At 36.3% G+C, this 13,865-nt stretch overlaps 1 protein-coding gene across 11 annotated transcripts in view; it reads right to left on the bottom strand.

The window, feature by feature from the left end:
• Nucleotides 1-13,865, bottom strand: part of SHANK2 (SH3 and multiple ankyrin repeat domains 2) — a 344,725-nt gene that overhangs the window by 122,973 nt on the left and 207,887 nt on the right. For all 11 annotated transcript variants that reach the window (XM_021402182.1, XM_021402180.1, XM_021402178.1 and 8 more), the window contains 2 exons: nt 7,152-7,234; nt 5,432-5,556 (listed from right to left, as the gene is read on the bottom strand). In XM_021402182.1, coding sequence (XP_021257857.1) covers nt 5,432-5,556; nt 7,152-7,234 — 208 coding nt within the window. The remainder of the gene's footprint in view (nt 1-5,431; nt 5,557-7,151; nt 7,235-13,865) is intronic.

Below are 13,865 nucleotides of genomic sequence, written 5' to 3' on the forward strand. Positions count from 1 at the left end.
CCCATCCTAGATGTGCAGGATCTGCTGTACCTCAGGGCTGCATGTAAGGGAGTGCCCTGCTACACTTACAATAACCTTGTATGTACATACATACAAACAATCTTTCATTATATGTGTTATATATGTGCATGCCCATGCTACACTGTGTATGTGCTAAAACACTGCAGTACTGTTGCAGTTCTGGTAAATCTCTCTTTAAAAATCTGCAAGAGTATTGTTTGCGCAGTTAAATACAAGCCTGAATAAGATCTTGTGTAGGAACAGAAGGGCTCAGGGACCTCCACCACAAGCATTACCCTTCCCCTGTATAACATGAGACAAAGGAAGTCCACTGCATGCACAAGAGGAAAAGCCAAGTTGGCAGTAAAAAAAACCCTCATGCAAGACAGCGATGTAGGGTGGACTTTACTCTGTGGTCCATCAAAAGGCCATCCAAGAAATGGAAGAGAATTTTTCTTTCCTCCTTTTACACACAAAACTATGGAGGCTGTTACTAAACTACTGTTTAGTATGTGGTGTTCAGACTTCTGGAAGGATATGAACAAACTTTCAGAAAACAACTGCAAAAAAATTGCAATGTGATAACCTATGTTATTACGAAGACAATAATAAAATCTCAGTTTATTTCAGGGTGAAAAAAATACGGTCTCCATGTAGCTTCCTCAAAAATCTATTTATATATACATCTGGTGGTAGAAGCTAGAGTTCATTCCAGAAATAAAAGAAAACATGGGGAAGTTAGTGAAGCTTACCTAGGATTGGAAACATTTCTTGATTGCTCAAAGAACTTAAATCAGTAACAGGTGGCTTTGTATAACTGTGCTAATTCATCCAGTCATTGAATACAAATGTAAGGCATAACATTGCTATGCTTGCCATAATGGCTACAGTTACAACAATATAGTTAAAAGCTTACTTTTTAGGTCATTTCTGAAATTTGTATGAAGCATTTACTGGAATAAAACAAATATCTAAACTATTGCTGAATATGAATCTAAAGATAATCGTGTGCATATGTGTTTAGTTTTTGAATTATTCCAGTTATTTACAATACCTTCTTAAATGCTTATTACTACTTCTTACATACAGTCATTTATCTTTGTCTGCAAAGTGATAAAATAATGCTGTATACGATACATTTTTGTCTATTTTCCACTTAACATTGTTTAAAAAAAAGTTCATGTTTCTGAATTCTGTAAGCCTTTGAGTAATATAGAGGTAGTTATACTCCAGACCATTTTGCATGATTCAGTACATGCACCAACTAACCTGTACTACAAAATTATTTCTTCTAGTATCACCTCTGGTTTTGTTTTTCAAATCAAACCTTGGATTTTGCCTTCCTTCTTTTTTTAAGTACACAATACACTGTTTAACTAGTTTAAATTTTACTTTGAATGTAAATAAGCAGACATCCTACTCTGATAACAGTAACATTTCAATTTATCTGGAAAAATAAGTGATTTTGTAGCACAAAAAATGCAATGCAATGCCTCATTTAGAGATGAAAAGCATTATTCTGGTAAAAGATTGCAGAATTACTTTCATTTTTGAGTACTGATATTATAACGTTGTTTGATAGGAGATATGTACTGTGATAGATGAAAAATCCCCATATATCACATAACGTAACACCTGCAAAACAGCTGTACATTCATAGATACATCAATAACAAGTTTTAATCACTGAAGAATCACAGGGGTTGGAAGGAACCTCTGGAGATCATGGAGTCCAACTCCCTGCTAAAGCAGGTTCCCTAGAGTGGGTTGCACAGGAAAGCATCCAGGTGGGTTTTTAATCTCTCCAGAGGAGGAGAATCCACAACCTCTCTGGACAGCCTGTTCCAGTGCTCTGTTACCTTGAAAGTAAAAAAGTTTTTTTTCATGTTCATAATAACCCACTGAGTTTCAATTTGATAAGATAGTCCATATTCTACTATACCAAATGATAATAATATTCTGACACACACAAAAAGCCCTCTTCTATGTTAATGGATATCTTTATTTAAAGATAGTTATACACTTCATCAAAGCAAATATCAAAAACAAACAAACAAACAAAAAAAACCTCCCCACGAAAACTAAACAAACCAACCAGCAACAGAGCCACCAAACCCCAGGATTCTTTGAGTCAAGTTGTAAGAATGCTCTTTTTGAAAGGTATTTAATGGTTCCTGTATTTATGGTTAGTTTGACTTCTACACTATATAAAGTTAACAAAAGTTAGCCACATAAATATTATTAATAAATGAGAGATTGAGAATCAGAGCTAATACATTTCCTTCTCACAAAGATTTAAATAACAAATCAAATCAGCTCAGTTAGATATTTTCTGACAAAGTCTTAACAAATAAGAGGAGGTATACTACAGCTATTCAGTCACACCGATGAATTCACAACTTCCAGTGGCTTTAAAATAGGTGCATACCTTAACGATGGCTGCAGTTTTTGAAATGCCCCTCTAATGGATTCCATAATGTTTTAGGTTTCATAGAACCTGCATTGATACTAGTGCCTTATTTTTATCTTTTTTATTGAGCAGATATCGAGATTCAACAAAATACCTACTAAAATATAAAACAGCAGCAGTTAAGGCAAACTATATCGTCTCTCTCATTTAATAAAATTGAAGTCATAGTCATACTCCATTTCTGATTGTTTATCAAAGCTAAGAAAAATCACATGAATTGTCAACTGTGAGTTACTTATGAAAATAAGCATATAATGACAGCTGTCGCTAGCTGTTTCAGCTCTGAAACTAGTCATGCACTTTTTCAATACATTTTCTTTGAGCTCTATCCAGAAAAGCCACTAAGCACATTACATGTTTTAACACAAAAAATATGATCAGATGTGAAGCAAGAATAAAAAGTCATACATCATCCGAAATTTCACTGAAGAATCAGTAAATACTGCATCTCCACAGGCAAGTTTGAAACATTAACTTCTGAAGTCTTACATCAAAATTAATTGTACAGGTTGGACAAATTAGTATCATGTAGCTTTTCAGAAAAAACACAAACTTGATAAAAACTCCGTCAGATGAAATTGTGCCAGCCCCCTTCCAGGTAATATCTACTCTGTGCACCTCCTGAAGCAAGACAACATATTTTCTTCCTTTTCTACATAGAGCTTTTATCTGTTCTGTTCAGTGTGCATCACCTTCTACATCAAACTACTTTAGGCTGCTTAGTAGCTGTGGTTGATTTACCCCCTTATAATTCCCAGAGACAACAATTAAACGTGAAGAAAATATGCCTTCTATTCACCAACCCTCACAATCTTTCCTGCTTCCAAAGAAATTATCTATCTTCCTGTCATGCCTGTTGTTCAGTAGAGTGAAGGAAAAGCCTCCTCTTACCACCATGACCCCAAGTCACTGAACCCCCTAAAGCAAGAGTGAAACATCTGCTCTTCCTTGCATTTTGCCCTCTGCCAAACTGGACTCTCACTATCCCAATGCTTGACGCTTGCCACAAGTGTTATAAATGAGACTAATTAGGATCCTAGTTGCCCATTGACTCCTTTATTATTCATGTGACATTTGTGATAAATGCATTATATTACTTATAAATGGTTGAGGTGGCACTTACACACACCAGCATAAACTTTAGAGTCATGGAAGAAAGCATTTAGCAGCAAGGCAGACTAAATCCACCAGTTATGATAAACGTGCACTGCAACGTGGAGTACATTTAGATCTTACCAGTTCAGCGCAAGAAAGTAACCAAGAACCCTGCAGTTTCTCCAACATAAGTCTTCAAAACCATCAATTTTCTGAATTCTCAAGGTTATCATATCCTCTTAATTAAATTGTAAAATTCAGAACAGAATAACCTGATGTGCATAAATTACACAGAAATTGATTTGATTTGTATGTAACAACAGCTTTTTTCAAAATTAATTACAAATATGCTAGCCTTTGCAAAGTATGGATTAATGCCCTGATTCAGCAATACATGTGCATGCTCAACTTCTTCCAAGCTAAAGCTACGAGATTGTGTGGACAATTAGTTCTAGTTTTCTCATTAGCAACAAAATTACTAAACCTTTGAGCAGAATTAGGTATCCCAGACTTCTTTGATTCTCTCATTAATCTTTAAAAAAAATTCATACTCACAGTTATCTTGTAATCCTCTCCATTATGTTACATGTTATTCACCATTAAATCTATTTGTGAAATTAGCCAGTACAGACCATTCATACCTCCTACAGATTAAAAGCCTATCAAGAACTCAAAACCAAAGCTTTTTTTTTTTTTTTTTTTAAGCCATAGTCAAAAATCTTAGCTTTGAAAGCCTTCTTGCACAGAGTATGTATCAGTACAGTTTGTAAGCTATTGCAGTTATATACTCAAGTCAACAAAAAGTAAGAAAAAAGGCACTGGTCGAAATGCACACCTATTTACTTTAAAAATCTGCAAAGCCTGTTCTTTCAATGTTGGAATATGAAGCAGTACTATTTAAATTCAATCACCATGGAAGTTCGATGCAGGCAACAAATGAAAGCTATACATTCTAGTCTCCCCTGAATATAAAAGCCAGCTCTGCAGAAGTAAATGTTACAGTACCAGTAAATATTTAACAAAACAAACATTTCTTTTCCTGAAGAAAGGAAAAAAAACACCCAAAAAAACCCAAAAGAAAACAAAAGATCTTACAAACGAGATTCTGCTGATCCACCCTAAAAAACCTATTTTCAAAGAACCACAGCATCACTTTTTTGGTAATGAAGGAGAGGAAGAAAATCCCAAATAACGATCTTGTTGCAAACTGTCCAGTAACACTAGAAAGGAGTGCCAACTATTGCAACAAAACCTAACATCCCAACCAAAAATCCTCCAAAATATAAAATACATTTTTGTATGAATGAAGGCATTATTCAAATATGCCATTTAAAAGAGTAGTTTATATTGCAATCTACTTTTTTGTGTATGACTGTATTTACGATACAGTTGTAAATATCTAATTTCAAGCCAAAGTCATTTGCTTTATTCTTCACAGTCTCCCAATAGTAAACCAATATTTCTGACTGCAGAAATAGTATCATAAAAAGTCATTAATTTCGGTGACTCTGTAAAAATATTTAGATTAGAGAATTGGTAGTTTGCAATAAACATAGAAATTAAATTGAATTTGAATTCAATAATGCAAAGAAGTATCAAAATCCTCAGGTTTCTCTGCTACTGTGTTCTCAAATGACAAAGAGAACAAATAGAAACTTCCCAAGTAACCTGAATATTGTTCTTTTTACTGTTTATCTAAATGCTGCATGAGTTTTAAAAATAGGTAAGGTGAAATAGTTACTGGTGTTATTCCATGGAACTTGCTATTTCAGAAACATCATACACTTTTTCCGAAGAAAATTCTATAAAAGGAAAAGCCACTCCTCCCCCAGCAGAGCACTAATAATTAGATGTCAGGATCTCCTACCTCGATCAAAAAGTCCCCGGTTCTCAGGCCTGCTTGCCATGCTACTCCCCCTTCATCCACAGATTCCAAGTACTGCAAAGCAGGAAAGGCTGGAGTTGGGGTGAATTCTTCAATTGGTGTATCAGCTTTAAAAATAAATACCACATTAAAAAAGAAAGTTAGGAAATGCTTGCAAATACCACTTAACCAGAGGCCTATTACTGGCCATTCAAATTTATGGTTAAAAAATGATGAGTGCTAAAAGTAAGAGGGACTTTGCCTCAAAGAATATCAAATGCTGGGAACAGAGTGCAATCTTTCTGCAATAGCAATCCACAGGTCTTCAGTTTAGAGAGAAAATGCTTCTTTACTGACACAGGCTAAATCAAGCTGTACAGAGCAAAAGCTGGATTCTGAGTATACCAGGATATTCAGCATGACTGCATGTAACCCTTTTGTATGCCTACCAAAATGCTTGTAACTCTGGAAACACCCAACTACAAAGGAATTATGTACTGTAGCCAGAAGAGAGCATTTGGCCAAGCTAGGGGGGAGGAGGGCAGACAACAGGAGCAAAAAGATCAAAGACAATTTTTCCTCAAGATTTGTATATGCATTACAAAGAAGATAACAGAAGAAAGCACTTCCTATGGAAAGGGGGAACACCAGCCCTTGTAACAGCCTTTCCTCCCTCTGTCACGTACACAGACCAGCAGAAAAGTCCTTGGGTCTTTCACCTGAGGTGCCCTCACTGTTACAGAGAAAATTAGGCGGAAATAGTTCCACAGAGGGAGTAAGCTTTGCTTGATGCACAGTCAACTCGTGGCAATGGGTTAACTAAAAGGTAGCACTACTGGCTTTCCTAGTAGAACTACAAAAATATTTAGTTAATTAGAAAAGCATTTGCAGCACTGAAAATCTATGGTGTCACTGGTTTGGAGGGGCAGGAAGAGGGAGAGCAAAAATGATGTCCCAGGAATGAAGATAATAAATATTTTTCATGCTCAAGCAAGGCAAGGGAGAACCCATGGAAAAATGGGGGGGAGCAAGAGGTGGGACATACCATCATATATATTTTTTAAAATACAAAAGGAACAAACTGGACTGGAAGTTAAAAAGCAAAGCATTAAATAAAATGCTTTTTTTAACTCTTGAGAATGCCATCATTTCGGATTTCAGTCTAGAGAAAAGTAACATGCAGTTTAATATACGAGCAGCTTTTAAAATGAGCACACTACAGGCCATGCAACATACGTGCAGCTTCTGAAGATACAAAAAAAGATCATATTTTCATACTAAAACTGCACCAATGTCACCTTGCAGAAGATCCACACCTATTTTAAACAAAACATCACTCTCTTCTCTACTTCTATTCACAGACCTATTTAAACAGACTGTCATTTGAAATAAAGAAGCAGGTTTTATAAGGAAAGCAGGTTTCCCATAGTTAGGTAAACTGCATAACAAAACAGGTAAATGACAAAATATAACATATACCATCACAGTAAAAATACAGACAAAACTTTCTCCCCACAAAACGATTATACAGTGCTTCTCCTATGTAAAAACGCAAACTGCTTCAGATAGAAACCACTAAAATCTGTCTGAGTAGTACAGCATGCAGAGAATCCTGTTGTCTAGCAACCAAGTGCACCAAGAATAATTTCTGCTTATATTCAGAGATGTATAAATTTCTTCATGCCAGTGCACATCACACACACACACACACAGAAACACATACCTTTTGCCCCTCTGAGCACAAATCCAAATCCTTCATTGTCTTTTTTCTGCAGGACCACTGCCTTTTCTTCTATAATGCAGTCACTGTAGAGAGAATTCCGAGGATAGCGACCATTATTACATCCCTTCATCACCACTGTAGTAGCTGCTCCTCCAGTGTGCAGGTTCATCATCATCACAGCCCGTTAATCAAATAATATTGCAGTAACCAAGCATGGGAAAATATATACAAATAGCAGCGGAGGGAAGACAAAGACTAAGCCTGATGATAAAAGAGAACATGACAATGCAACTTAAAGAGAAGAAAAAAGGCAGAGAGGAAAAAGAAAGAAGAAAACATGCATGGTGGTTTGTGTTCTATATGAATGACTGAATGAGCATGTGATCATGTAATCTGTGGGCTAGCTAGGACTCTAAAAGGAAAAAAAGTAAGTGAACTGAACGACAGTATCATTAATAAACTCCTCAATCGTGGATGTACCAGATGCATCTTCTAGTGAAGCCAAAATGAAACCAACCAGAAGAAAAATGAGGCAGCATTTTAAATTTAAAGATAAAATATTATGATTTTATATTAGCTAACTAAAAGGCACAAATATATTCTGAAAGCTATGCCTTGCATCAAAAGCCCTTTTTCAATCCTATTGAATGTTGCATGCTGCAAGAATCCCACATGATCATCTGACAGCCTACAATGCTAACAACGTGCAGCTGCCTTGGCGTCATCAAGCACAAATTTCCACAGCATCAAGAATCTGCATAATTGAAATAGTAACAAGGCATGCACAATCAGGAAAACACATTTCTAAGGAATAATTCCCATCTACTGATCAACAATTAATATTATAAAACAAGACGATGGTTTAAAGGACTATTTATGTAAGCAGCATGCCCTTAAAGAGAAAGTAGCCTTAGGAATCTTTCTGTCATTGGATAAGAAAAAAGTAGACAGAGGAGAAAGAAAATGCATAAATCCACATTAAAAGGGGATCTTTTATATACAGAGAACAATCTGTAAAAGCTTTAAACTGTTTTCTGTCTTTCATTAAACACTGGGCTACTAAAAATAAGCTCAAAGTAAGAAAAAAAAATTTAAAATGCTTTTTTAGGTATAAAGCCATTAGACAGCACAGTGCCAGGGGTTAAGTATTCATGAATCATAATGAATTGTAAGCACTGCAAAAGACTGGTAAACTGGTTTTAAAAGACTTACATAAGTATTTAATACAGGAAGAAGTATAAACAAGTTTTGTTTTCTTTTCCTTAATTTGTACCAGCCAACTAAAGTTTCCACTGGTCTTATGCAGAGTTTAGTCACTAAAGTATCCAATACATAATAAGAGACAGAGACTCCTTCAGTGCCATTAATAATTCAGAAGGGGAGGAGGAAACTAACGAAAGAAAAAATGCTGTGACCTTTTTATTTAAAGCTCTGAACAAAGGCAAGGATGATGAGATCAGGACATCAGTGGCCAGCCTCCAAACTCCAAATCTTTCATGCATCACAGACCACTCTTTTGGTGACTTTCCAAAAGTAACTGAGGGATACAACTTCATGTTATTGCTAAAGTGGTGATGTAATTATGGCTTCCAAACTATGCAATATTTAAATGTTATTGAATAGAATAACACGTGAGTTAAAGATACCACAATGGAGATTTCACCTTTCTGAGCAATAGATGACTTCCATAAATACCAACAGCTTTTGAATATTGTCTCTCACCTTACTGCTATTTACTTCATACATGCCACTCTGAAAGTAATGCCTCCTATTTATTTCCAGCAAAGTAATAGCAAATTCTCTGCTACAAAACACTGTTTTTCAACATAGTCACCACCATTAGCTATGCATTTTCACCATGATGAACAAGAGCCTTCATACTGCACTTGTAAAAACGTGCATCAACAGAAGGGACTCACTGTTTCACAGCTGCTATGGCAGCACTGTTACTAGGAAAATGTTGCTCACGGAGTCCACCTTTCACTGGCCTGAACAGATGGAAGTCAGAAGACACCAAATCCAGACAACACTGTGGATACTGTAGGACAATCCAGCCAAGAATGGAAATGTGCCCCATGGTCTTTAAACTGGCACTGGGCCTGGTGTTACTGTGTTGCAAGAGCAAGGTTGTCTGTGTTGATTCTAAAAGTTTAAGCCTTCAGCTTAGTCAACGTCATGACACAGTGGTCAGAGTTGATGGATTGTTCAGGATCTGGGAAATACAAAAAAAGAACACTCCTTTCCTATTGCAAAACACAGCGCACATCACTATACACAGTTTCCTTGTTGTAATCCATGGATTCACAGGGATGAGCTGATCAAGACATTCTTCATTTCATGGTGTGACAGCTGTGCATGGCCATCCAGAACATGGCTGGTCTTTCACATCACTATCACCACTGCTGAAATGCACCACTCACTTGCTCACTGTGCTCACATCCACTATTTGATCTCCATAAATGTTCAGCAAGCATCAAAGAATGTCATTGGGTGTAATGTTTTCCACATGGAGGAATTCAGTTATATCCCTTTACTCACACTTCCATGTCAAATGCCATTCTGTCAGACTGTCCCTCTGCTCCCATCTGTCACATGGCAATGAAATTTAACAGCATATTGATAGGAAGGTTCAACCTTTACTGCCATACCACCAACATGCATCTCTGATGTAGTGGGCCAACATAATAACATAGGAGGCATTACTTTCAGAGCAGCTCTTGCAATTTGGATGTTACCTCTTCTTACAATGAATACTCTTTCTATGATAACGATGTAGTAAGAAATGTGTATTTCTCAAGAAAGCCAAACACGCTGCTGTTCAGGGATATTGGGGTGAGATGGAATCTGCAACCCCCAGAGTCTATATCATTGAAGCCTGCCGTCAATGTCCTTGTGTTATAGAAACTTACAATATACAGGCATACTGGCATATTTTCTTCAATTCACTATCACATTTTCAAGATGGGACTCTATACTTGTCCACTGAAGAGCCAACAATAAAGCAATCTTCATCATTTTTCCTGATACATGGCCAAATGAATAAGACCTGTTTACTTCAAGTTTTCTTGAAAACAAGCAACAGCTTAATAGAAGTTGGAAAGCTACTTTTGAGAACCTAAGCATAGAAGGTATGATTCAAAGAAAAACCCTCCTCTCCACTACCCAAACCCATCTCTCATTTGAGACAGTTAATGTACAGCATTCAGAAGCCTATTATCTAGGTACATTATTAAACTGCTCTGATTCTTTCATTTTTGTCAACAAAAACAAATTCAGAGCACTTAAAAATCTGAAGTTCCAATAGCAGTATTTGGAAAACTTCTTGGTGTGGTTCACCCAATCAACGTTATGTATCTATACAAAACAAACAAACAAACAAACAAAAAACCAAAAAACACCAAGAAAAATCTAAGCTCCCTTCTCAATCTGCATTCACTGGCATTTTAAAGGTATGCTCACTTGATCATAACATCTAGGATTGTTCAGATGAAAAGTATGAAAAGCACCTATGATTTTCTCTTCCTCTACAGCACATTTATTTTCACAACTAGCTAGTTTTATATCTCAATTTAGACACTGCAAGCGGGAATACTAAACTGTTCCAAAGCTTTGTGTTTTACGTGCAAGGTGGAGTGCAAAGGGAAAAGAAGTAGAAGCACAACAAGAATTTTTGGTAACAAAAGGTACAAATTGATCTCTACTATTTGACAAATAGTTTACTAATACACAGTTTCAGTGATGTACTACATAAAGAAAACTTCATCACAGCTTGTAAAGCAAAAATGTAGGTTTGAAAAAATCAAATGTTTACCCAATTACTTCTCATTTATGTGGAAGAATGGAATCTGCAATAATCTTATGTCATGAACTGTTAAAAGTTGTTTAAACCAAGCACAGGAAGCAAACTGATCTCTTATTCTGGCACTGTAGAGCTAAGAACTAGCAGTAGAAAAAGGATGGAAAACAAACATACACAAACCAAACTTGCAACTTCCCCAATCCCTCTACCAGCAAGCTCCCTTACGCCTCTGAGAAAGGGGAGGACCAGAAAAATGTTTACCCTCCAACTACTTGCAATATTGCTTTTTGTTTGCTTTGCCATGACAGTGCTCCCATATCTCAGTGTCGGACTGGACGTCTGCACTGAAGACCTGTGGAACAAATCTACTAGGTTCTGGCAGGCAAAGTGGAGCCAAATATAAAAGTAGGTCAAATTTTCTTACAACTAGTCTTGTTGGCAGCATTTCTTTGATCCTGAAGGTGTTGCAAATATTCGGCAACAGAATGCATACAGGGTTTAGCTATCAGTGACAAACAAAGGAGACATTGTGTTGCAAGTCTGTTCAGAGGTCTGATCTTAAGCAGGGAAGTGTTTCTTCACAGATGCTTTAAATGCAGTGATATCACCCTATGCTAAACTTCAGTACATAAAATCCTTAAAATCAATTTCTATCCTGTCTCAAATTGAAATGGAACAGTTCCTATTCCATAGTAAAGTATTCAGAATAATACTAGTAATAAAACAAGTAATTTTAAAACCAACAGCTCATTGTTTACATAGAGGAGACATTACATTAACTTTGGGCTGTATAAGTCCAAGATTAATTGTATACAAAGTTAAATGTAAAATATATCCTATAAAATGCAGAATATTTCTTCATGAGGTACTGTGACAAACCTTAAACTTCAAGCTTTAAGCAAAAACTAAACACTAGAAAATACACTTGTTCATCCATTCGTGTAGCTTCTTTAACATTTTAAGGCTGAAGAACAGTGCACAGCTGCCAGCGTTTCCATGATTTTATAGCCTTACCAACAGAGAAAGGGAAATAAAAAGACAGGTCAGATAGACACCTGTGATTTGAATTCAGCACTCATTCAACATAAAAGCCATCACTCATGTAGACTTTTTAAGACAGCAAGAAGTTCCGCTTTGCTAACAGCGCAATCAGACAATGCCTGAGGTAGAAGTATTAAATCCTTCACAACAATCTTTATGAAGAAAATAAAGGTTGAAGCCCTGGTTCCTGATGGAAGAAAACCCATGAAACCTAGCTTCCATTCCACAACTAGAACAACCGCACCCTATCTTAAAGCACAAATTACTCCAAAAACAGAAGTCAGAACACTAACATACAGAGATGGAAACCATCAGGACCATAGAATGCTTTTAGGCAAGTTTGTATTGCATGCATCATTGCAGATTTCCATCTGAAAAAAAGCACATAGTGCACACTCCAGTGGAAATGATCATCATTACCTGCAAACAGAAATAGTTACTTGGTATATTGTCAATCTTTTCCCAAGGTAGAGAAAAAATGAATTTAAAAGGGAATTACTTTCCTCATTCTCTCCAGTTGTGCAGTCCTTATAGATGTAATTTAGCTTTAACAAAATGGAATAAGTTTTCCAAGGCAGAGAAGTTATCTAACATCACATGTGAGATTCCGACAACCAGACCTGCAACCAAATGAGTAGCCTTCTCAGCCCACAAACTTCCATTAGAGGCTTGCTCTATCTATCATTGAGAAGTTATCCTCACCAAGTCAACTTCCTTCAGTAGGCCAAGGAAATAAAAATCTTTTCTTCAAATCTTTTTTTCATGTCCTCTCTTCAGTACTCTTGAAATTTCAGTGTTTTCTTTTTTTGAAAGATGTACTGAATACATCACTATCTGCACATTAGAAGAATCAAATAACAGGGCCCTCTCCACCTTAAAAAGTCAAAGCCTCTTTTAAACTTTGTTAGATGCAATAAAAAATATCTAAACCATTCTGTAAATTTACATACAACGCCTCAAAGCAATTGCACTAATTTCTTTCAGGCTAAGACAGCCAATGTGTGGTAGCTAGGTTCAGACCCCTAGAAGGATATTCTGGAAATCTATTCAAGAGGAGCTCTTCTGTTTTGATGGTCATTCCCTTTCAAAAGCACATAAAGAATTTCTTCTCTGAATACTTGCTTTTGGGGAGAAGTTACCAGTCCTGATACTATGTAAAATTTAAACAATGTGTATAGCAAGTCTTATTGTAAGATGTAAGAGACTTCAGTGGAAAAACTTCTCCTGCTATTGCTGGAAGGGGTAAACCTTACTATTTATAGTCATCTACTGCAATGACTTTGGGAAAATTGGCTAATCCTAGTAATTAAGGCCTTCAAAATTAATGAAGACTCTGTATTTGATTGCTCATTATTCTCAGACATTGATCATCCAGCTGATGGTCTCACAGAAGAGCTTGCACAGCTCATGTAACACACAGAACAGGAATCACACTTGTTCCAGAAGTACTAGCTACAACAATAAGCATGTTTTTTTTGCAGAGCAAATAGGAAAATACACAGATGGTTCCTCCCCACCTAACCCACTTACAGTCCAAACAGAAACAGCAAGATGTAGTCAACCATACATTCAAACTCATAGAAAACCCTGCCGTCACATGCAGAGATTCCCCTATGTGATGACATCTTTTCCTGCATTGCAATACAATTTGTATTAAAAATGTGCTTATTTGGTAAGATATAGCTTTGAACAATAACAGGATATTATGCTACAGAAGAAATCACAACCTACTGCTACTGTCTTTGATAGAATCTTTTCTTGGTTTTTCACAATGACATTTTAAATAACCAATAATTTCTGTCTATTTAATGAAGAAAATTTTTATTGTTTTTCAGAATATGCATCTGCTTTCTATACTTTGTTTTTCTCAACTA

This window comes from Numida meleagris, chromosome 6, assembly GCF_002078875.1.
Source record: "Numida meleagris isolate 19003 breed g44 Domestic line chromosome 6, NumMel1.0, whole genome shotgun sequence".
Lineage (NCBI taxonomy): Eukaryota > Metazoa > Chordata > Aves > Galliformes > Numididae > Numida > Numida meleagris.